Genomic DNA, 22309 nt, shown 5'->3' on the forward strand with positions numbered 1-22309 from the left:
GAGGAAAGATTTTAAGATGAAAAAGTATCAAAGGAAGGCCAAACTCTCACTGCCCTTTGGACATTCACAATTTTGACCCTTGAATTGCAAAGCAAGCCAGAAATAAATGTAAAAATATCATGCATAGGTAGGTAATAGTTATATATACACATATGTATACATATATATATAGTGTGCTTGTTTATCTGGTTTCTATTATATTTTCCTCTCCTTTCCCATCTGTCGAAGCTGCACCACCTGTCTTCTAAAGCACTAGCCTGGAAACTTTTAGACATGTGCTTATCTTTAATTACAAGATGAGTTCCCCAAGTGCTGATGGGAATACTTGCATACAAGGGAAGGAGGTTAAAGTGCAGATTTGTTACAGACTCAGACTATTTTCCAGGCTGTGCTTGTGAAATAACTGAGCAGGAAGGATTAGAAAGCTGGAAGGGGTCCCAACCTTCTTACAAGCAGGACAACAACTGTAAACATTTAAAAGATCAGATCAGGGAGTAAATCCTCCATCACACCATTAATGTGAAAGTTCCTCTGGAAAGACTGGGATAAATTCTCTACTACTGTAAAACGTTTTGTGGCATCATACAGCACCTGACAAATGTAGGAGGTGGATAGGGTTGGATGTGTGATCCTGCTGAGTGCAATAGGCTCCTTTCCTCTTGACTAAAGCTATCCTGTAATATTCCCAAAACATCCCTGGGATCTGGGGACTACAACAGGAAACAATTTTCTCATCCTCAGGGAATTTTTCCAGTGCTATAGATGACTGACTGACTATTCCAATCAGGAAAATCAAAATGTGATAGGCAACCCTGAGCTGAGTTTCAAAGCATATGTCAGATTTGTGTTTTTGTTTTGTGAACCCATTTTTCAGTGGCTCATTCTGATTTTGCTAAGTTCATGGAAAAATGCAAAATAAATTATGTTTCTAAGTAAAAGGCATTTCAATGTAAAACAAAGTTTATTTAAAACTGACTGCAACAGGGTGGTCTTGACAATGTTGAAAGCAAAATCAAAGTTACATGGAAAAGGGTGATTTAAAAAAACATAATTATTTTTACAAGCAGTTTGGGGGTTATGTGGTTTGGAGATATATACTTTTTTTTCCAGTTAGAGAACTCAATCTTCTCAAAAAATTCTTAGTGTAATTTATGTAGGAGCCTATAATCCATTTTTCAGTAGTGATTTAAGACTTTATGAGTTTGCTTTTAAAGATGAGTTTCTGAGCCAAATAAACACATACAAATTACATTCTGCAAGGTAATAAATGTGTTTGTGTCTCCCAGACGTTAAAAGGGAAAGCTGGTATTGCTGTCAGGTGGTGTCCTGTGAGCATTTAATTTACTCCACACTTTGTGTCTGAAATACAGAGGATCTGAGGGTGCTGCACAGTTTGCAGAAATGGGAATTAGCACTTTGCCCCTTTGGGCCATCTGAACATATATTATTTATGAAAGAAACCCCAACTGATTCAAAGCATGCACCGCATGCTGTTGCTCCTGAACTGAAGTTACTGAGTGGGAGGAAAAAATGTGAAGAAAACTGCAAAAAAAAAAAAAGACTGTGAGCACTCACAGTGTTTTAAGGATGTTTTAATGAAAGAGAATAGAAAAAGGCATTTTGGTTGCAAGTGAATACCAAGAGAGGGGCAGTTCACAATCCCACCAATGAGTAGAGTGCTTCTCACAGAGCTTTTCCAACATCAGGCATGTTTGCATAGTTTTCCCTCGGCTGAAATAAGAGCTCCATCCAAAGCGGTGGGCTAAAATAGGAGAGACTGGTCTCTGCTGGCAAACAACAGGCAGCCACAGAAGATTCCCTGCACGGCCCCATAAATACCATGCTTGTGTAACTAGCTGTGGCCAGCTACACAAACAAACACCACAGTCATCGCCAAACCTCAGCATGTCCATCACTTTCAGTGCTCCTGGTGCTGCTCCTAGACACGTGCCCTGCCTCCTCGCTCCACTTTTATCCTCGGCTCTCCCCTGGGTCCCAGACGGCATCAGACTCGCTCCCTCCCCTTGCTGTTTCCCTTGCGCCTCTTGACACGGTGGCTGCAGCTCGCATTTTGGCTCCCTTCGCTACACACCAAAACCTTTGCATGCCTTCTTGCCCCCTGAGTGCAGCAGCCTGGTCTCCTGGCCGGAGAGATGCCTTCTCCTTGAGGCACTGCCGGTGTCCCCCATCCCGACCCCTCTCCCACACCACCGGGACCCGCTGGGTGCAGGGCAGCGGTGATGCTGATTCCCAGCCTCCCGAAGGACGCCTGATCCCAGCATTGCCATAGCAACTGCTCCTGCTGCTCCCTAGATAAGGCGGGAAGCAGCGCCCAGCGGCACCCCAGCACGGAAAGTTGGCGCTCCAGGGAGCCCCAACGCCGAATCGCACCCTCCCTGGCACCACTCCGTAAGTACTGCAGCCGCCCTCCTGCCTGGGTAGCCTCTTGCTTCACTCCTTTCTTTTTCTCTTCCCTTTCCTCTAGCAGACACCACCAGTGAGGTCAATCTCGTACCACACATCCCCACCCTATGGGAGTGGGCTGGGGATTCTCCCATGCAGGGAAAGTTGGGGTGAGGCTGCACCGGGGCTGAAAGGAACGGGATGGGGTCCTGGGGAGTGGAGGGCATTAGAGACAACTGCTTCAACTATCTTTTACTGCTGGGGTGGGACACTTTGTAAGGAGCAGAATGGGAGCTGGTATTGGGACTCTTTATGCCTCTACAAAGGGTTGTCACGTGCAAGGGTTAGTTTGCACCTCGAGGAAAAAATTAAGAAAGATTTTGCATTTTTTATTTTCTCAAAGACAAAAATTTTGTTGCCAGAACCTTTGCATATTTTTCCATTGATCAAAGTTAAAAAATTGAGATTATTTTTGTACAAGTTTATGAGAAGTACTGGTACCCTGTCCCCCGCCCAGACTGGCTTTTGAACTAATCCTAGAAATGCACTGTGTGTGACAAAAACCTGCACCCAGACAGTTCTGTGGGATCTTTTGCAACTATTAGTAGCAAAAGTTTCGATGGAAGGAGACACCAGCATCAGCCTTTCAAACACCTAAGTATTTCCTAAGAAGTTTGAAGTATGCTTCAGGGAAAAAAAAAATCAGATTAATCTGACAAGAATGGTAAGAAAAAAATGCCTTTTGCTCAAATGACTGAAGAAGAAACTCTGCACAGTAATGTGAGGCTGTTCTGTGTGCCCAGGAATATACCACTCTAAGAGAGTAATGTTAAAAATACAGCAAAACTTGTAATTGAAAGTTTGGAGTGCAAGGCAAGAAAACCCAGACTTTCTATTTTTAAGGCATCAAATTTCTACTCCAACTGCAGTAGATGGATTGCTTTGCTTTGTTCACAAGATTTGCCTGGGAAGTAGTTGTAGAGGGGTAGGATAGGAGCAGGGAATGGGTGAAGATGCCCGTAGAGAAGCCAAGGCTGCCTGCTGGGTGCAGGCTGAAGGAACCAAACATTTGCAGGTTCAGTACATTCCCTGTGGCCCCAGAAATGTTTCAGATGAGCTCTGTGGCTAGCAAGTGGGTGCAAGGTGACTACACCCAGCTGATGGTATCTTACTCCCTCTTGCACATTTGTGAATGACTTTGTGAAAATAAGGTGCCTACTGACACTGCAGGAGCCTGCAGAGGATGTGCAACAGAAGCGAGGACAAGTCTTATTTGCACATTTACTGAAGGAAGAGAAGAGCTGGTGAGGATGCTGGGAGCCTGTCCATCCTTCCTTGCTCCTGTGTACATTGAAACCAGACTGAGAGGAGCAAAGGAATAAAATAAATAAATTAATTAATTAATTAATTAAAGCCTGTCAGGAGAGCATAAGGGTGTGCATTGTTGAAGGAAACATACCAGTCTCAGAGGGCAAACCCTGATCCTTCAGCAGCTCTTAGTGAAGTGTAGCGAAGCACTGCCTTCAGTGTTGTAGCCCCTGGCTCGTATCTGCATGTGGCAGCACACCGTAAGATAGTCCCACTTGCTTCCATTTCCAGCTGTAGAGTGCATCAGTGGCAGCAAGGCCAGGCCTGTGCATATGGGGATGCAGAAAAGCATGTGTGCATGTTGTCCCACCCCAAGGCCCCAGTTGTCTCCATTTCTACACTTGAACTCTCCTTCATCCAGTATCACTTTGGCTTCTTCACCAGGAGTAGGACACAAGCACAGGCTCAAACGAGGTTATAGTGAGGGGATAATCCACTCCAGGCTGCCCACAACCTCTGTTTTGTTTTTCATTCCCCTTGCAACAAATGCCATTAGAAGAAAAACAAAGAGTGGGACACAACTTCTGTCACCCTTCTGACAGGGAACATGTAGCCTTGCACTGAGTGGTCTGACTGCCCCAAGATCTGTACTGTGATCTGTGTACAGATCTATGATCTTTATTCACAGCAGATGCACATCCTTAAGAAGTGTTTGGGGTCCAGGAGCAGATAGGTACCTGGTGTCATAGAGGCTTCTGTGGCAGCATTTTTATCAACCTGTCAAAACAAATACCCATTCAGTTCAGATTGCCTACTGCCACCTAGAAAAAGGATTCTCTTAAGAGTACTTTTATTTAGGTAGTGTCCATGTAAACATGCCAAGGATGTTGTTAATGATGATACATGTCCTGCAAACTAGTGCATGCTTTTGGGGGGGATTTTTGTAAATTGTGGAAACAAAACATTCCTCTGACCAAAAAAATAAAAATACATTTATGCTCATGGACAGCAACAGATCGCCTACTGAAGCCCTCCAAAGCAGTTTGTGGAGACTTTACAAAAGGGCAGTTCACAAATTCTAGGGGAAAAAATGAAAGGAAATGACGTGTATGTGTAACAAGTCATGTCCTTAATGGTGAGTACTACTGATGTCTGTGCCCAATCAGCCCCTGTAAATGTTGATAAAAATTGAAGAAGAGAAAATCTTTTCTCCATCTTATGGGCAAGAACAATCACCTAGTCATGACTCATTTGAGAACTGCATCGTCCCTTTAGTCTGGTTCCAAATAAATATGGGCACCTAACTTCCATGTAGCTTCATAACATTTAAAAACTTGAAAATCTTAGGAGCAGGCAAGAAATGCAGATTCAACTTTCCTCTATCCAAAGTCTAGGTCAGAATCAAATGAGAAAAGTCCAGTTCTTTAGTTTTATCCTCAAACCTTTAGTTTTCTACCTCACAAGGGAGATTTTTCTCATGAGCTTTCATTTCAAGATGGTTTGAATGTCACATGATCAGATGACCTCAAAAATTTATAACATTTTGGAAGAAGTCTCTGAGAGTGGCTTTTCTGAGTCTTCCTTAAGCTGTACCCTGACCACTTGAGACAAGAATCTGCATTAAACTAACCACACAGTAAAATGGTAAAAGAAAAATGGTCTTTTTGTCCATCTCTAGGTAAAATATTTATATCTAATGGGACCCTAGAATTGGTTGTATTGGCAGACTTTTTGATGAAGCCCCACAATTTAGGCAAAGAAAAGAATTCTATTATTTGCATGCATTTGTGTGTGTATGTGTTTTGAGACTATGTTAGTGAGCGGTATGAGCTGTACATCTCCTTTCTCTGGATATCCATATCAGAGCACTCCAATCACCAAAGACTTCTGATAAAACGAACAAACAAAAATCAAAAAATGAAAACAAAACAAGCAAACAAACAACCCACAACAATTCAGAGTATTTGCTTTAAGCTACATAATACCAAAGGTGCCATTTAGAAAGTGAAAAGTTCAGGTATTGTTTCATTTGAATTCCCATCTCTTACAAGAGTGTATGTCAAAAGGAGTCCTGCTATTATATGACAGTGACTCAGCATGAAAGCTAGTCCATGTGAGGCTGAAGTAGCTATCAGTTGTACCTTATCATTTCTTGCTCTTCTATCTCTATATGTCCTATCTGATGTTGAATGCTTTTACAAGGAAACAAGGAAACAAACAAACAAAAAACTATGTAGGCAAAACCAGAACTCCTTCTCAGCCTTTATAGAAACATTTAAGGCATCTCTGCTCTGTCGTTTCCCAAAAACAAGAGACTCCAGGTGACTCCTTTGAGCACACATCTCTGTGGGAGGTTGGTACAGCCTGGATGTATTGTACAAAAGTCTCAGGCTAAGTGACTATTGAATTCTAATTCATATGGAATAATCTATATCCATTTCAGAAAGTGTCTCCTGCTGAGTGTGATTTAGAGCTTCACTGTAAGCATTAAAGCTGCAAGAAGGATGAATGTGGCTCATTATGCTAAGAGATACAATAGAGTGCAAGAAAAAAATATCGTAGTCCACCACTTAAATAGCAGGCATTGCCTTAGAAGGTGACTGACTGCAGGAGAGCACAAAAGGTGTTAGCATGAAGGCGGGTAGGAAAGGAGTTGCACTTAACACGCTAAAATCTGAGAATGTGCTTCCATTTGTAAAGGCATATTAATGACTTAATACAGTCACTACAGCAGTCTTCCTTTCCATATGAAACATAACTGGGGAATGTGTTTCTTTAGTGTCAGGAATTGATTTTAATTGTTTGGGAAAGCACCATTACAATCCTCACATACATCACCTCCTTTGAATGAGAGATCTGTGTGTAATGCACAGCGACAGGAAATAACATCACTCACAGTTTCGCACATCATATGTAACATACAGAGACCCAAGACACCACTATGCATTCTGGTAATCCTTTTCTTTGTATTCTTTTGTCACAAAGATTGGAAACACATTTGTAAGCACAGCAAAGCTTTCTGCCAGGCAAACTTTTCAAAATAAATGGGGTCAGAAGTTAGGCTGTAAAGCCATATTTTAAAGCACTGCAGATGCTGAGGGCTTGATGTCTGTGACTGTGAAAATATAAAGACAGATCTAAGAGATTTAGTTTGGAAAATTATTTTTCAATCTATTGAATTAAGAGAAAATAATAAGGCAATCTCTTATAATTTGCATATACCAATCCTAGATGAAGTCTCTTTACAAGTTTGATTTTCATTAGGTGAAATAACTCCATGAAAGAGCTTAGTGAAATCAGACTAGTGTTAAGCAAATTTTAATGGTATAAGTTACTATTAATTTTACAATTAAATTTTATTACTTATTTCCACATTTTTTTCACTCAAGACCTATTTTAAAAAGATCCATAATCTGAAATGGTATCCCTGATTTTACTGAAAACTTTCTAAACGGGGTAATCTTCAGAAAAGAATGTTATCCCCACAATCATAATATTTAGCTAATAGCCAGCATACTTTAATCAAATCCTATAAAACCAAATGGCACAGAAGAAATAAACAGTTTCCCCCTCTAATCACAAAATGTAGTGTGACTCTTCATATGGCTATATAATAAGTTTATGTTTTAAATGAAACATTGACTGTTTTATTTTAAGCCATAGTAACTGCTTATTTATAAAATCAATAAATAGAGCAAGCATACCATGTTAAGGTGCATTCAAAGATTTCTTTATGAAGGGACTTCCTAAGTGGAAGATTTTTTTTTTTTTTTTGTAAAGGCCAGTGATGTTTTTAGGCAGTATAACCATTTAGTACAGATGTGAGGCTAGACTGGGCCAATACTGCAGAGGTTGAACCCCTTATCCAGGCGTGATTCAGTAAGATATTTATGAATTTATGGAATATTACAAATTTCTGTGAATTTTTAATACTGAAGGGTATGGAAGTTAATGCCTTAAGTACATTATGAGTCAATGTTCCTGACATTTACTACTGTAAGTTAGTGTTGCCCCACTTATTCTGAAGTCAGTAGAGTTTAGGACATATTTTTCCATCCCCTGAAGAATTACCTCATTGGATGATTATGATTGTGACCTTTCATATTTTGTTTGGCAAATATTTATGTGACTGGATTTTGCTTGAGGTTTAATTGTTCTTTATATAGATGCAAGTTTAGTCAGAGGAATGAGGTTAACAGCCCTACTGTTCTGTTTATTGCTGACAAAAAACCACTGCAATTTACAGGGATACATTACATTTATATGTAGTTTCTTGACCTCCAGCAAGATCAAAATGAACTTGCACAGTAGTCTCCTGTTCTCTCATCTTACCCTCCTTTTCCTTGTTTTTCCTCTGATTGCCGTTTCTTTCACCTTTCTCCGTTATTTACCCTTCCTTCACCATCTCCCTTTCTTTCCTCTTTTTTTCCCATTTCCTTCTACTATTAATGTTGCCTCCAGCTTTTTCTCTTCATTGCCTTCCTTCTCCCTACAAGGAAGTCATAGTCTGCTCTTATTCCCCAAAAACAGAGAACAGAGGTTGTGATTAGGAAACTATCACAGCCGTAACTGGCTTAAGCCAGTGATGCCCAGATCATGCATAACACACCTTCAGATTGACATTTTTTTCATCTAACATTGCTCTGTTTTTCTGATGGGTTTCTGCTCAGCAACAATAGAAATTATTGACAGTAAAAAATGGTCTAACCAGCTTTGCCCTGTGATGACATCTGGAGTGGGTCCAGAGTGACCAAGTCCAGTATCAAATTTCAGCTTGGGGGATCCTAGGGATGCTCAGGTAGGGAGAGTGGGCACCAGGGCCCTCTACACTTATGAGTAAGGAGGGATAAAACACTTTGAAGCCCAAAGTAGTGATTCAGTGAGACCTACAAACACAGATGCTTAAGCAGCTTTATGAAACGGGTCCCCACTGTTCCTACCAAGGCCATGAGGACACCTACCTCACATTAACTCTGGGGTTTGTAGGCACTGACCATCTTCCAGAGTCAGCTGTCACACCTGGGTCATTGGGGGTATCTAGGCCCTTTTAGAGGAACTGGAATTGTAAGAATAACTCATCAGCATTCGTAGTTGGATTGTATAATAAACAACAAACATGATCCTTAGTTTACAGCTGAGGAAAAATGTAGACGGAAAACAGAACAAAACATGCTATTTTGTAGCATTTACTTTGTGTACGTGATAGCACTTTCTGGACAATCAAAGGCAGTATTCTTCCACAGAGCTGATATATTTCCTGTGCTTGTGTGGGTTGCTTACAGCAAAGTGGGTGGAAAAATGAGATATTACATGTGTAACCAAGGCTGTGAATAAATGCATCTCTTAGCATGCTTGAGCTAAATCAGGTCAGCAGACTGTATGACAGAGAGCAGCTGGAAGACAAGAACTTGCCTTGATCTGGCTAGCAAGTGCATGCCTAACACTGACACGTCTGCTTTATGTCATGCTGCCACCTTTTTTTATTTTATTTTATTGGTGCTGTAGTTTCAAAGGGGAAGAAAAACCCATTTCAATGATGTCAACAGAATGTGTTCAGCCACTTGATATCCCAGAAGACAGACTGGACAAGCGAGATTCACACTGTAACCATTTAGGTAAGTGTTATTAGATGATGTCATTGCAGAAACTGGAGAGGTGTTGTCTTCACATCATTAGGTCCTGTCCAGTGGCTGTTTTTCCCCTCCAGCAATACAACTGTGTCCTCATGAAACCCGATAGATTACACCTTCTGCCGACACTTCTGATGCCAGATGGAAAAGCAAAGAGTGTTTTTCTTGCATATAAATATTAGCTGAAGCTCTAGAGTGAAGTTAATTAACAAGGAAAAAGGAAAAAGTGTCATTGTTCTTTTCCCTAGAAAAAGTTGAGCAGTTTCTTCAGGTATACTACAATAAACTGAAAGCCAGGATATAACTGATCCCTCCCTAAATATTTATTCCATATGCAATTTCAGTAACAGATTTCAAACACCCCCCTTTGCCTCCACTGGGGCAGCTTTCTAAATTCTTTTCCCCCTTCATTTTCAATCTGTGTCCTCTCTTGAACCTATTTCATATATAACTTTTGCACTGAGAGTACCAGATGCATCTTACCTCCACCAGACACCTAAATACCAGATTTCATATATGATAGATGTGCTTTTTGCATATTCATGGTCTTTGCTTCAAATGCTTCACCCCAGCCTTGCAGAATTGTCATAAAGATTCAGCAGCCCAGAAAACAAAATCTATTTGCTCGTTGTTGCCCTTCTGATGACAGTAATGAAACACAATTGCAATTTCAATTTCTTGTCAAAAAAGTGTCTCATCTCAGGCAAGCGGAATTTTATGAACTTTCTTTTTCTGGCCTGTAAGGAAGGTATCTTCGTCCTGCCTCTGCCACAGCATTTCTAGCAAAAGGCACCACTTCTATAACTGTCGGCATGCTAAATGTAATTGTTCCATAAAATTATGTAGTTAAATAAGTACGGAACTAGTCCCACTCTACAGACGTTCCCATCAAGGGATGGGAAACTGAGGCAGTGGGAGGTTAAATGAGTTAACTTGCATGGTTAAGGCCATGCAGAAAGCCTAGGAGGGCTGAAAATATGATCTGCATCTTCTAGGGATCTAACCGGGAGGTTGTCCATGGGGGCTGGGGGGCCCTGCTGAAGCCAACCAAGCAACATTTGAGAAATCAAAGTTTTGGTTTGTGTGATGATGCTAATGACAGGCTAGACTCAACAATTTCAGCTTGCATAAGCACCCAGAAATGCAGAGCCTTGCAGAAAAAATATGCCAACCATCTGAGTCAAGGCTTGTTTGAAGAGAAAACCAAAAATCCAGTGAAAAGTTATGTAAATCGGAAGTGAACACCAACGGCTCAGTGGCTCTGGAAATAAAGCCAGCTCTTGAAGGGAACAATATACTGGCTTGGTTTGCCAATACCTCAGGCTGACCCCCCCACTCCCCATAAATCTTTACCTCACAGAAGTGCCCTTGTAACTCTGTAAGACAGCCCGCACAGTTAGAGCTGAGAGAAACTGATGGACACAGGACCTCTGCATGACGATAGAGCCTTCCCTCTGCCATGTAACACACCACTGTCCACAGCTTTCTCCCCCTACTTTATGTCTACCACCTACAAAGCAGAAGGACCACCTAAGTCACTTGACTCCCACGTAGTGTGGCATAGAGGCCTCTTGTATTGACTTTCTATTTAGAAGATGTTTCTCCACAGGTGTTTTAGACTACTTGGATGAAAGCAGTATTATTAAAGCTTTTATTTTCACCATCTGGTTTATTATTTCACTTCAGTTTCAATTTCTATTCATCTTTTTTTTTTTTTTTTTTTTAATGCAGAAGACCTTTCAGAGCAGCTGATTAAGAGTTGTGACCTCAAAAAGAAACCAAGAAAAGGTAAAACTATTCAGCCATCCCAAAACACTGAACAGGAGCAAAAAAAGCCAAGGAGAAAAGATACACCAGCTTTACACACACCCCCACCACTAACAGGTAAGTAATACATATTTTGACTTCAAAATCCCAGTTCATCCTAGAGGATTGGCCGGGAGACCTTTTTACATCCCCTTGGAAGTAGGCAGGAACACAGCTGCATGCTATGTGCACCCCAGAAGACAGGTGAATGGAGAGAGGCTGATTTTTTCAAAGGCATTCCCTGTTAGACAAAGGGTTTTCTCACAGCATACAGGAACACCAAGGTGTGTGGGTGTGTGTGCCTGAAAAACATGCTCCCTTGGGGCTCATGGTCTTACTGCCTTTAGGTGATAAATGGTTTGTGCTTATCTCCATCAGCTTAGTGATGCTAGACATCCAGATTCAATCTGGTCCAAAACTAAAAAGGATCCAGTTCAGGCCCTGTACCTCCTTGTGCCCAGGGGAAGGCTGAGCAGGAGTGAGGCTGGGAGCAGACAGGAGAGGCACACACAGGCCGGCTGTGGGTTGCTCCTCCTGGAACTGCAGAGCTCTTGTGCATATGGGGACCCTGTCAAAGGGCATGTGTTTAGGTAAGAAACACCACAGCAGAAACCACCGCAGCAACAAAGGAACTCCTTGTAGGATGCTCTTTGCTGCTCTGCACCAACATACCTCTGAAGTTCAAGAACTAAATGCCACCAACCAGGGGGAGGGAAGAATGAGCAGGAGACTGCCACTGAAACCTGATAATTTTCCAAGATCAGCAGGAGGAATAAATGTTTGTCATTTCCCTCTGCTAACACAATCTCCTTGTGTGTTCTCTGGGGAGAGAACTGTGCTCTTGTATCAACTGCATTGACTTCTTCTTCCCATGCTACATATATACAGAGGAGTTAGCCAGTAACCAAGTGCATGGTCCCCTGTGTGCCTGCAACAAGTCACACTTACCAAGTGAAAAATAAGCAGTGGGATTCACTGGGATTTTCCAGTATTTGTAATCCAGATATTGAACTCATCACCCCTGACTCTTCAGCTTTCACACGTATCTGCCTCTCGGTAATTCTCTCTCTTAGGAAATTGCTCAGAGCCTGGAAAGCTGCATTCTGTACCCCAGGTAACAATTTTATGAAGAGTAAAGAGTTTCTCTGGTTAAAATAGGCCACTTTGGAGTAGCCACAATGCTCCCATGCAGAAACTTGAGCATCCATATGATTAAACTACTTTGATAATATGCCTAAGCTTCCGAACTAGAGCACTGCACTCATCTTTACCATGATTTCTGGTGGCTACAGTTTAGCCCATTAGGTACAGCCATAAACCAGCTGCCTGAGACTGTCACTGTCTATAGCCTATGGGATATAATTGACTTGGAAGAAATGTAATCTGTTGCAAATCCAGAAGAGAAGGCACACCATACAGAGCAGAACATATACTCATGCATCCTTACTTAAAAGTAGTAATTGTGAAAGTTATACAGGTGCAAATTTCTTCAGTGTCTGCAAGGCCAACGTGGCATTTTCTTTTATTTTTCCTGCAGGCATACTTTCAGACTTCTCTGATAATCTGCTGAAAAGGTATGGTATCACAGAGAAGCCACAGAGAGAGAGAGTGAGTCCAGGCTCTCAGATCACTGAACTGGAGCAGAAAAAGCCAAGGAGAAAAGATACACCTGCAATACACATCCCACCCTTGATAATAGGTAAGAAATTTAATTAAAGGTGCTCCAAGGCTGAAAGGATGTTGTTTTGCCCAGTGTACTCAGCAATTCCTGACGAACTGGATCTATTTGGTCAAAGTATGCAGCAGTGGTGGTTCACGGAAAGTCCTTTCTGTATCCACTGCTCATGCTTTTGGGATAGAAGGGAAGGGGAGTAAGAGGAGACATTATGTCACATGGTTATCTCATGCAGAGATGACTTTGTTTTTGTGAAAATCCAGCCACTGCCCTGCTTTTCAAACTTGAGCACAATGTAAATTTTAAAGCCACCAGCACCAGTGTAGCTCACACTGCCTCAAACATCCTGGAACAAAGCTGTCCTGATGAACCTCCTGTTAACTTGAGTCCCTAGCAGGCACTGAGGAAACCAAGCTGTGAACTTGCAGTTAACAACACCCTAAAGACAGTTCTGTGCTTCTGGCACAATACACAGTGCAGCAGCTAATTTGTTCAATGAGCATATGGATTCAGCCACCCATGTTTTGGCCCTAAGACCCTTTGTTTGCTGAGTTTCCCACTTTCCTGTATCACAGAAGAGCCTAAATTCATCAATGTGTCTGAAGCCTTTTCAAGATGTAAAGCACTGTGGAAGTGTTAATTACTGCTGCAAACCATGGACGCAGGAAATAGCGCAAGTATGTATGCTATACACCAGCTGTTTCCTGATCACAGGCTGGAGCAAAAAATGAATGAATGAGTGAATGAACAAATGAAGGAAAAACAACAACAAATCAGCCAACAAACACCAGATCCAAAACTAGTGCTGAAAGTGGAAAATCCTGTTCCCTTAGGAAACTCTAGTATGAACCAGTTCTTCTGTGGTTTGACACATGCAAACTGTAGGACACATCAGATGAAGAGGTCCTGTGACAGATGCTTTGGCCCTGAGTGACTAAGCAACAGCTCAGTAGATCAAGCACCTGAGTTCTAGGTACTCATGGGATTTTCTGCACACCTGAGAATTATAAGGTGTGTAAATGGCTTCAACAATCACAATAGGTGCTTATATTTTTAGACATTTACTGTTCTTATGGATCTGATCCTTCATGACTGACTCAAATGTGCAAGAAATTTTTTCATTTAAGCACCTTACATTAATCAGCATGGAGCTTCCAAGAGCAGAGAGGAGTATGACTATGCTTGCAGGATTATGGCAGCAAGCATTGCAAATACTTGTTCCTTGCAAACTGATCTGCCCAAGCAAAGTACATTTTTTTTATGCACTCATTGAACTCATGTATCCAAATGGCTTCTGGCATTAAAGCTCCACAAGTGAGTCACTGGAAACCTGGTCTGATCTTTTGCCGGGTGAAATGAATTCTATCATACAACTTCTGAGCCCAACTGCAAACGCTCCACTTTGAAATATTTAATATAGAACACTGATAATTACCTGCTCATATAATCGCTGGAGGAAATTATCAAGCAAATCACCCAAAATTTCACATGACAAATAAATTAGGTGGGAAAAAATCATAGTCTTTCAGGGACCAATTCAGAAACAGAAGCAGAGGCAAAGTTTATCAAATAATTTGTAACAAATACCCTTGTGGCCCTCGGAAGAAAACTGGCATTATTTTGGTCAATTCAAAAACACTCCCAAGAAAGTTGCTTCCAGCCATTTGTAGCACCTTTGAGTATGCAGTGTGTCCTTTGGACTTCAGGGTATATGCAGAGAAGGAGGATCTGAAAGTAAAAAAAGTGTTCGATAGAAATCAAAGATGAATTGTGTGACAGTGAAGATGAGATGATTGACTCTTGTTTTGGTTTAAAAGTAATTGCTAGCTAAGAGGATGCAGCAAGGGTGAATTATTTCCTTGACACATCTCAACAACACTCTGGTTAGATTAGCATCTAGTCACTTATTACTTCATGTTTCTAGCCTAGCCTTAATTAGCTCAAGTAGGCACTGAAGGGTGAAATAATCATTTTAAGGATCTTCTCATCTTGCCTCCCATGAATACTTCTTTAATGTTAATAAGTTTTATAGCAACAGGAAGTTAATACAAGTTATATGGTGACAGAAATATGTTACAATCCCCAAATGATTTGGTAATCACAAAACTCAAAAGGAAAGAATACAAAAAAAAAATATGCAGTGACTTTCAAATGTGCTACAAATTTCTAAGTGTGTTTGCTGTAGGAGAATGGTAGAAACTAATACATTTTTCAGTTGTTTTCAATTATACCTCCAATGACTGTTGCCTACTGGTGAAGACACCTTCCAGCACTCAGCATGGATACAAAACAGCCTGCTAGATGCTGCCTCTCCCTGAAGAAAACTTTTTCAGATCCTGTTCCCTGGGTCCATTTGTTAATGATTGATTCCCTCTGGCAGACTTCTGGTTCTACTGGGGGCAAAGCAGCCTATGTGTGAATGCTTGACTGTGGTTCCCTCTCTACGGATTCATATTTTCATGATACATACCAACATACAGAGCTCTGCTGGTTGAAAGCTGCCGGCAGCAACTCAGCGTCTTGCTATGGAAAGGTGACTCATTGTGGCTGAGGGCTGGTCTGGTATTTACTACTTGTTTACTTTCAGGGTTATCCCATCAGGTAGCAGACAGAGAATAAACAAACTGAACTCTTGTGGAACAGCTGTGCAAAATAGCATCTGAATTATAGACTCAGAGACCTGAGAAGCCACAGCAGGGCTACGTGAGCTAAATAAATATAGAAAGGCCTTTCTGTCCCTGTGTCCCTGGTACTGGCATTGGAGGAGGAAGCAGCACAATCAGTGCCACATGTACCTCTTGTGACCTGTGTTTGAGGATTGTTCTGATTTCTGAGGGATTCCCCTTCTCATCCCTCCCAAATGTCCCTGTTCCTAGTGCATCAAAAGCAATATGAAAAAAGTCCATGTAATTGTTTGTAGTAACAGAGCATAATTACTAGATTATCTTTTTAAGCAGCTGTCCACACAAATAGCTTTGTTGATAATGTAGATTAAAAGGGCAGCTGTGTTATCTCTCTTTGTTTTGACCAGCTGGTTACAAGTACTCTAGGACAGTCCTCTTCCACCTTGAGTGGCCAGAGACTCGATCACAAATAAAACAAGTCAAACAAGCTACACAAAGTGACAAAAAATAATGTGTCTACTGGATGCACGTGATCTGAATGAGAAGTAGAATCAGTTTTACACTTTGCAAACATCCAATACAAATGGAAAATGGAGTTATAGAAAGGTGGCTGCTAAATTAGGATCTTTATGTTGTTACCTGGGTGAACCCATGTCTCCCTGTTGTCTGCAGGTGACTAAGGAAATCAGTTCCTGAGCCAACTTAAATGTCTAAGCCTGGTCATCACAAAAACCTCCCTTTCTTTTAAATGTACTCAGGCTTCAACCTCCTGTTGCAGCAGCACAAAAAACGTGCTGTATGTGTAAAACTGAGCCATGGAATAGAGACCTCTGTCAGTGGCCAGCTCCTCTTCAATCAGCCAATGCCTTGGCTTTCTAAAGGGATTAGACTAGAAGACAAAACATAATCACAGTTCTATTTTTTTTTTTCCTCACACACAACAGTAAATGATTTAACTTCAATCCAAGCCAGCACTCAGCTCTGGGACACTCTTTATTGCTATCCTTACTTATGAACATATTCAATTAACTGAAGCATTTGTAAGAGCTCTTCAGGATTAGCGGGTTTGAGCAAGAATGTAAATATAGGTGTAAATATGGGAGCGTGGTTCCTAAAATGTGGCTGCCTAGGGTTTCTTAATCAGATCAGAGATAACTAGTAAAACCACAGTGTCAAGCCCTCATTCTCTCTTACGCCCTACAAACCCAGTTAAGGTAGCTCCTTTAGGATATTAACTCCCCTGCTCAGTGAAAACCCCTGCATAGCATAGAAGCAGCACAGCCCCTTTCCTGCACAGGGGATGTGATTGGAGCACTCTAGTCATCTTCCAGCCCAGCTGCAGGAGTTGTCTATATGGAGTCAAGTGGAACTGGTGCCCTCTTGGCAGTTTCCTGATTTACATCCCAGGAGGAGAGGTTTAGATCTAGGTGGTACTTGGCAAATGGTTGATCTAACCCAACTTCTTTTGCCTACGTCTGAGCTTTCTAATAGAAGTTCTCATGAGCTCTCTGTGAGCCTTTGAGGTCCTAGTCTCTAGCTAAAAATTGCAAGTATTTGCAAGTTCTTTTGGGAAAATATGACTACACTGTAATTCTATGCTGTTTTCTTAATCATATCTCTTGGCAGATATTAACAGAACAATCTACCAATCCTTAAAATGGATTTGTGGGATGAGCTGCATTTCATAATATGCACAGCTGGGAAAACAGAAACAGGGAGGCTAAATGATTTACTTGAACAGTAAACAGAGAAAGACTGATTTACAAATGTTCCCAAATTCCCACATTCTACGTACTCTTTTAAACTTGTAATTTCCACACTGTGTTCTGTAAAGCATGGTTTCTCCACAAGTGATCAGAGGCATCATATCAAACCAAAAAAAAAATATTACTTCCCAGAGTTATAAATATAATTCTAGCTAAATCATACCATTTGTATGTACCACTTTTCCACTATTTCACATTAGAAGTTTGATGTTAAAGACACATAGTTTTTCTTGAAGTGGCTGGTGGTCCATATTGTAGAAATATAATAGCCTGCAACTCTAGGCTATACCATCACCTGGGCTTTGAGTTTTGAACGCTACTGAAAACCTTTGGAGTTTACCAGTCACTAAAATGACTCATTGAAAATGAGTCATCATCTTGCTATTGATCATGGTAAGCATCTGGTGTGCTTCTCCTGTAGGTCCACATGAGAGCTGGGTGCTTCTGCTTGGCTGCTACCTTCCAGCTGAATAGAATTCAAAGTGGGGAACATTAACATCCATCTCCATAACATGACATAATTCTTTGCTGTTAATAATCATGGTTACTCAATTGCTACTTGAACAAATTAAGTCCTTTTTGTTTCAAAATAGTATTCATGCACACCTTTCAGTTTATCTCGTGGTCCTGCTGAAACCATCTATTCCACAAGAACCTCATATAAACGAAGCAGGAAGTAATTCAAATGAAAATCAGTATAGGTTAATATTTTTATTAATTCATCAAATCTCAAAAAGACTCCAAAGCTGAAGAAAATCTTCCTGTGTGGTATTGCTCTATTTTCAGACTCCTGAAGGCTGAAAGCCTTCTCTGTCCAGAGTGCTTCAATGCAGAAAGAAGCAAAACAGGTTGGTTTGACAGAAGAGCTCAGCTGGTTAGTGCAGACTAAAAGCAAACACTAAGACTGAATTAGGGAGATATTTCATTGGTTTCAGCTCAATGGTTGCCCTCATCCTGTTTTTAGACTATATTGACCTCTACACCAAGGAAGGTGGCCATGAACTATATCTTACAGGTCGCTTGTTTTTTGCTGGGAACAGGCAAAAACAACACAATCTTTTAAAATAGGGATCAAGAATATTTTTAATGCATTGTCCTTGTCCTCTCTTTGCTTTATTAATCTAATTTCTGATAAAGAGAGCAGTTAAAGTAACTGTGACATTATGATATCACATAAAACCTCAAGGTCTTACTGTTTTAATTAAGTGAGAGAGAGAGGGAAAACAAGAAAAGGGGAGAGATTTGTGGGAGATATGATCCACAACCTATCTAGTTAAGAAAGTCTTTGAAAGAAGAGAATACTTACACATGGAAGATATGTTACATAGCATGCATACATCTGAAGAACCTGGTTTCTGGAATCCCCATGGTGTGCTCTGTGTAATCAAACTTTCTTTCAAGTTTATGTCACGTTGTTCTTCAGTGCTTTCATGATAAGGATGGGGTCTTATTTTTCTTCTCATATTATAGGATAGATAGGCCTCAAAAGCTTGTTCAAACCCCAAGCCTCAGTAATTCATATACTTGCTCCAAGCCTTCAGTAACACACCAGAGTCTGTTTTAACATCAATCTTAATCCTGCTGCTTCTGCAGTTTATTGATACCATATAGCTTCAGTGGGAATGGTACTTGGTGTATGGGTATTCTCACATTTGTCTCTTGTGGCATCTGTATTTGTAAAATCTAAGTCATATTGCTATATACATATGGAAAGCAAGAATGCATACACATATTAATTACAGTATTTATTTCACCAGGCAAGCTCTTTCTTTTTTTAGGCTCCCAAACCCTTTTAACAAACAGGTTACCAGACAAATCTTCAGTGTGTCTTTTCACAGGTAGCAGAAATATGCTGGATTTAAGAGTGCTTGTAATTTTAGCTAAAATGCAGGGATCCAGTTCTAGTTCATGAGGAGATGGATGTGCCAAAACTAAATGAGGACTAACTCCCATGGTGTTAGAAAAACTAATTTAGGACCAAAAAAATAGAGAGGATAGAAAAAATCTTCTTATCCTGATGTTTTCTGAAGAAGTACTATTTTAAATAAATTCATTTTCTCTCTCTCTCTCTTGTTCTTCTGTTTTTAAGGGACTAAGTTACTTACAGAAGAAAAGCAAACAGTGATTATGGAAGATGATGAAAAGGATGGAGACACGATCCCCAGCTAAGATTACAGTGATATTTTCAATAATGCAATGTAAATAATTCTGGGTCATTCGAAGTGGCAGCACATAGAAAAATAAGTCCTTTCATTTTTATAAACAATAAGTTTCTCAAACATGCACTTGAATTTAAACTGTCTTCAAGTGCTTACCTGCATCTCATGAAATCCCAGAAAGCATCACAGGATACGACAGAAAATTCGCCTACATGTAGGGTTGGAAGGATTCTCTTGGTTTACTAAAAGCATCTTCCCAGGATTTTTGTCTCTGAGGGATCCACCTGAGATCAGATCTAGTATCATGTAGTGTGGTGATGAGGACTGACACAAAGGACCCTACCAATACAGTGTAGCTGGCACTAGATACCAGAGTGTCAGTAAATGTATGATAACACATACCACTGGATACCACAGGGTGGTAAAACCTCAGCTAATGATTCAAATTGCATTTTTCTCCTGACATTTCACCTCATTTTTCCAGCTCTTCTCCATTGGAATAACGTTGACCACAGTGAAAATTTCCACATGCAGGGTGGATGTGGTTGATGTTCCTGAAATTCAAAGCAAACACTTCTTGTGCTTGTATCTGCTCATCAGTGGTGTCTGTGAGGAGAAAAGGGTAGATGTACTGTAGTACAAAAGCTTACAGCTCTGGGCTGTCAGCATTGACACATCAAACAGAACAGAGGGCAGAGCTCTCAGAAGAGAAACATATGGGAAGCACAACACTTGCCTGTTACACTGATGTAGACTATTGATTTTTTTTTTCTTTCAAAGGTTTTATTCCTGAGTTGGTGAAAGATGAACTAGCTGTACGTTTGATCCTTTTACTCCACGTTTTATCTTTTGACATTTGCTTTTTTAAACTCAGTCCTCAGTTGTCAGCTAGGAGAGGCTGTAAGGATTAAAAATCACAACAGGAGATTCCAAACTAGTAAAAGGAGTAGCATTATTCACTGGCAGATGCATACTGCAAGGTGAAACAGCATAATGCTTTTTTATTATTATTATTATATATTTTTTAATAGTTTAACTCATTGATTCAATCATGAATTGTTTTCACAGCCAGCTACAGTCTTCAACATTTGTGCAGAGACGGGTACTTGTAGAATATTGTACATAATAGGTAGGGCTGGATAGATTTCTGCTTGCGTTATTAGCTCTGTACACTAGATGGAGCAGCACTGCCAGCTGGACCCTTAGTGACCTCGGCAAAGAGGCTAAAGATCATCTAGCCTGGCAGACTGAATTCAACAATCTTTTTAATACCTGTAGGCAGACAGCTGAGGAACACAGTAGTTTGGACTTCATTTGCCACAGTGACTGACCCAGCATCTTTCATGAGAGTGCAGTCCATTTGCAAATGTTCAGCTTCAAAATGTAATCAACAATCTTATAATAAATGATGGTATAATAAAGCATACAAGAGAGCAGTTTTATTATTAATGGAATGTCTGATACCTATCAGGTATACTTTTTAATCCTGTTAATATATCTGAAAGATAAGATAATATTTAAAATATGATCAATCAATATTTCATATAATAACATTCACGTAAGGTACACAGTAAGGTATGTCACTGCAAGTATGTGATAAGAATGTAGACACAATCAGTATGTCACATCTATGAGCCAACGCACTGTTAATATTTAGGTTTGGGAACTGGAAGTTAAAACTCCATATCCACATAACTTCAAGTAGGCACTGAGGTCATCCAAACTCTATGCCATGTCTGTCACCTGTGCCCTCTCCTTATGGATATGACTTCCTTGACCGTCAGACCTTGAATGCCCTTCTCACTACTAACAGAGTTTCATTTGGATCCCACTCAAGTAGCTCAAACAGAGCATGATGATTAAATACAAGAATACTTATAGGACACGAAGTGGGAATGAAGCTGCTCTGAGGCCAGTTTGGGATCATGCTGTACTTCAGAGATTAGGGATTCAGACAAAGAATAAAGGACATAGCCTCCTCCTACTGCAAAACACAGGGGTGAAGACAGATCATATGTTGCCCCTGTGAAAGAAGGTCCATGGCATGAGACTCCCTATACATTTATCGAGTGCCAAGGCACTACAACAACAATTGGGCTTTATGTAAGTGGTGCAGTTTCTAATGTGAAGAATATTTTTAGTGCTCTAAGAAAATTAATTTCAGGCTTGAGTGAGGTAAAGCAGCTATTCGTGTATTTGCACATACCGGTTCACACCAGCTAAGAGCCTGAATGAGCTGAAAAAGAAAAAGGAACAGCTTCATTGCACACGTAAACAAAAACCTTGAAGTTTCCTTCACTCCAGAAAGGTTTAATACAATTTCAGCATAAAAGAAAAATATCAAGCCTTATTACTTATTATATCCATCCTTAGAGTACAACTGTGGTCCCGTTCCTGATGAAAAAAAAAAAAAAAGCATTTCGCAGAATTTATTATCTTCTGGCAAAACTTATTCCTGTTTGAATTACACTGATGTCAACTGAGTTGTAGCTGAATTATTGAATCCCAACTGAGATTCTGCACCGCTAAAACAGCTTTTGTCCCCCTGCAGAAGCTTCTGCCTAATGTAAAAGAAAATATGTGTGGTACTCACCAAGGGCAATCAAACTCTGCTTCTATATTGATGTTAGCAGTGGGGAGGAGAAGAGAAGAAATATGCATGAGATGCAAAGACAGAGAGTGGCCATTCTGAAAGAACTCTCCCAAAACAGCATCAACACAAATAGTGCTCATGCCAGGCCTTTTCAAGATTTTAACTACTCCTTCCTGTTGCAAACCACGATTGTCCCCTACGATGAAGGTGCCTCAGAGGAGTTCACTTGGTACTCATACAGGACTCAGCAGATGTTCACAATTTTTTCTCCCAGCCAGTAGCTCCCCATGGCTCTGCCAAGCACAGTGCTTGACCCTTGAGACTGCAGTGCTTGTTTCTCTCTGT

The 22309-nt window shown here is 40.6% G+C and overlaps 1 protein-coding gene across 1 annotated transcript; it reads left to right on the forward strand.

The window, feature by feature from the left end:
* Positions 1–2029: 2029 nt before the first annotated feature.
* On the forward strand, positions 2030–20796 carry PPP1R17 (protein phosphatase 1 regulatory subunit 17). Its single transcript, XM_035552510.2, has 5 exons — positions 2030–2409; positions 9217–9326; positions 11073–11225; positions 12685–12846; positions 19302–20796. The coding sequence occupies exons 2-5, from the start codon at positions 9245–9247 to the stop codon at positions 19379–19381; spliced, it is 477 nt and encodes a 158-aa protein (XP_035408403.1). The 5' UTR covers positions 2030–2409; positions 9217–9244; the 3' UTR covers positions 19382–20796.
* The last annotated feature ends 1513 nt before the right edge of the window (positions 20797–22309 follow it).

The sequence above is a fragment of the Cygnus atratus genome, chromosome 2, assembly GCF_013377495.2.
Source record: "Cygnus atratus isolate AKBS03 ecotype Queensland, Australia chromosome 2, CAtr_DNAZoo_HiC_assembly, whole genome shotgun sequence".
Taxonomy (NCBI): Eukaryota; Metazoa; Chordata; class Aves; order Anseriformes; family Anatidae; genus Cygnus; species Cygnus atratus.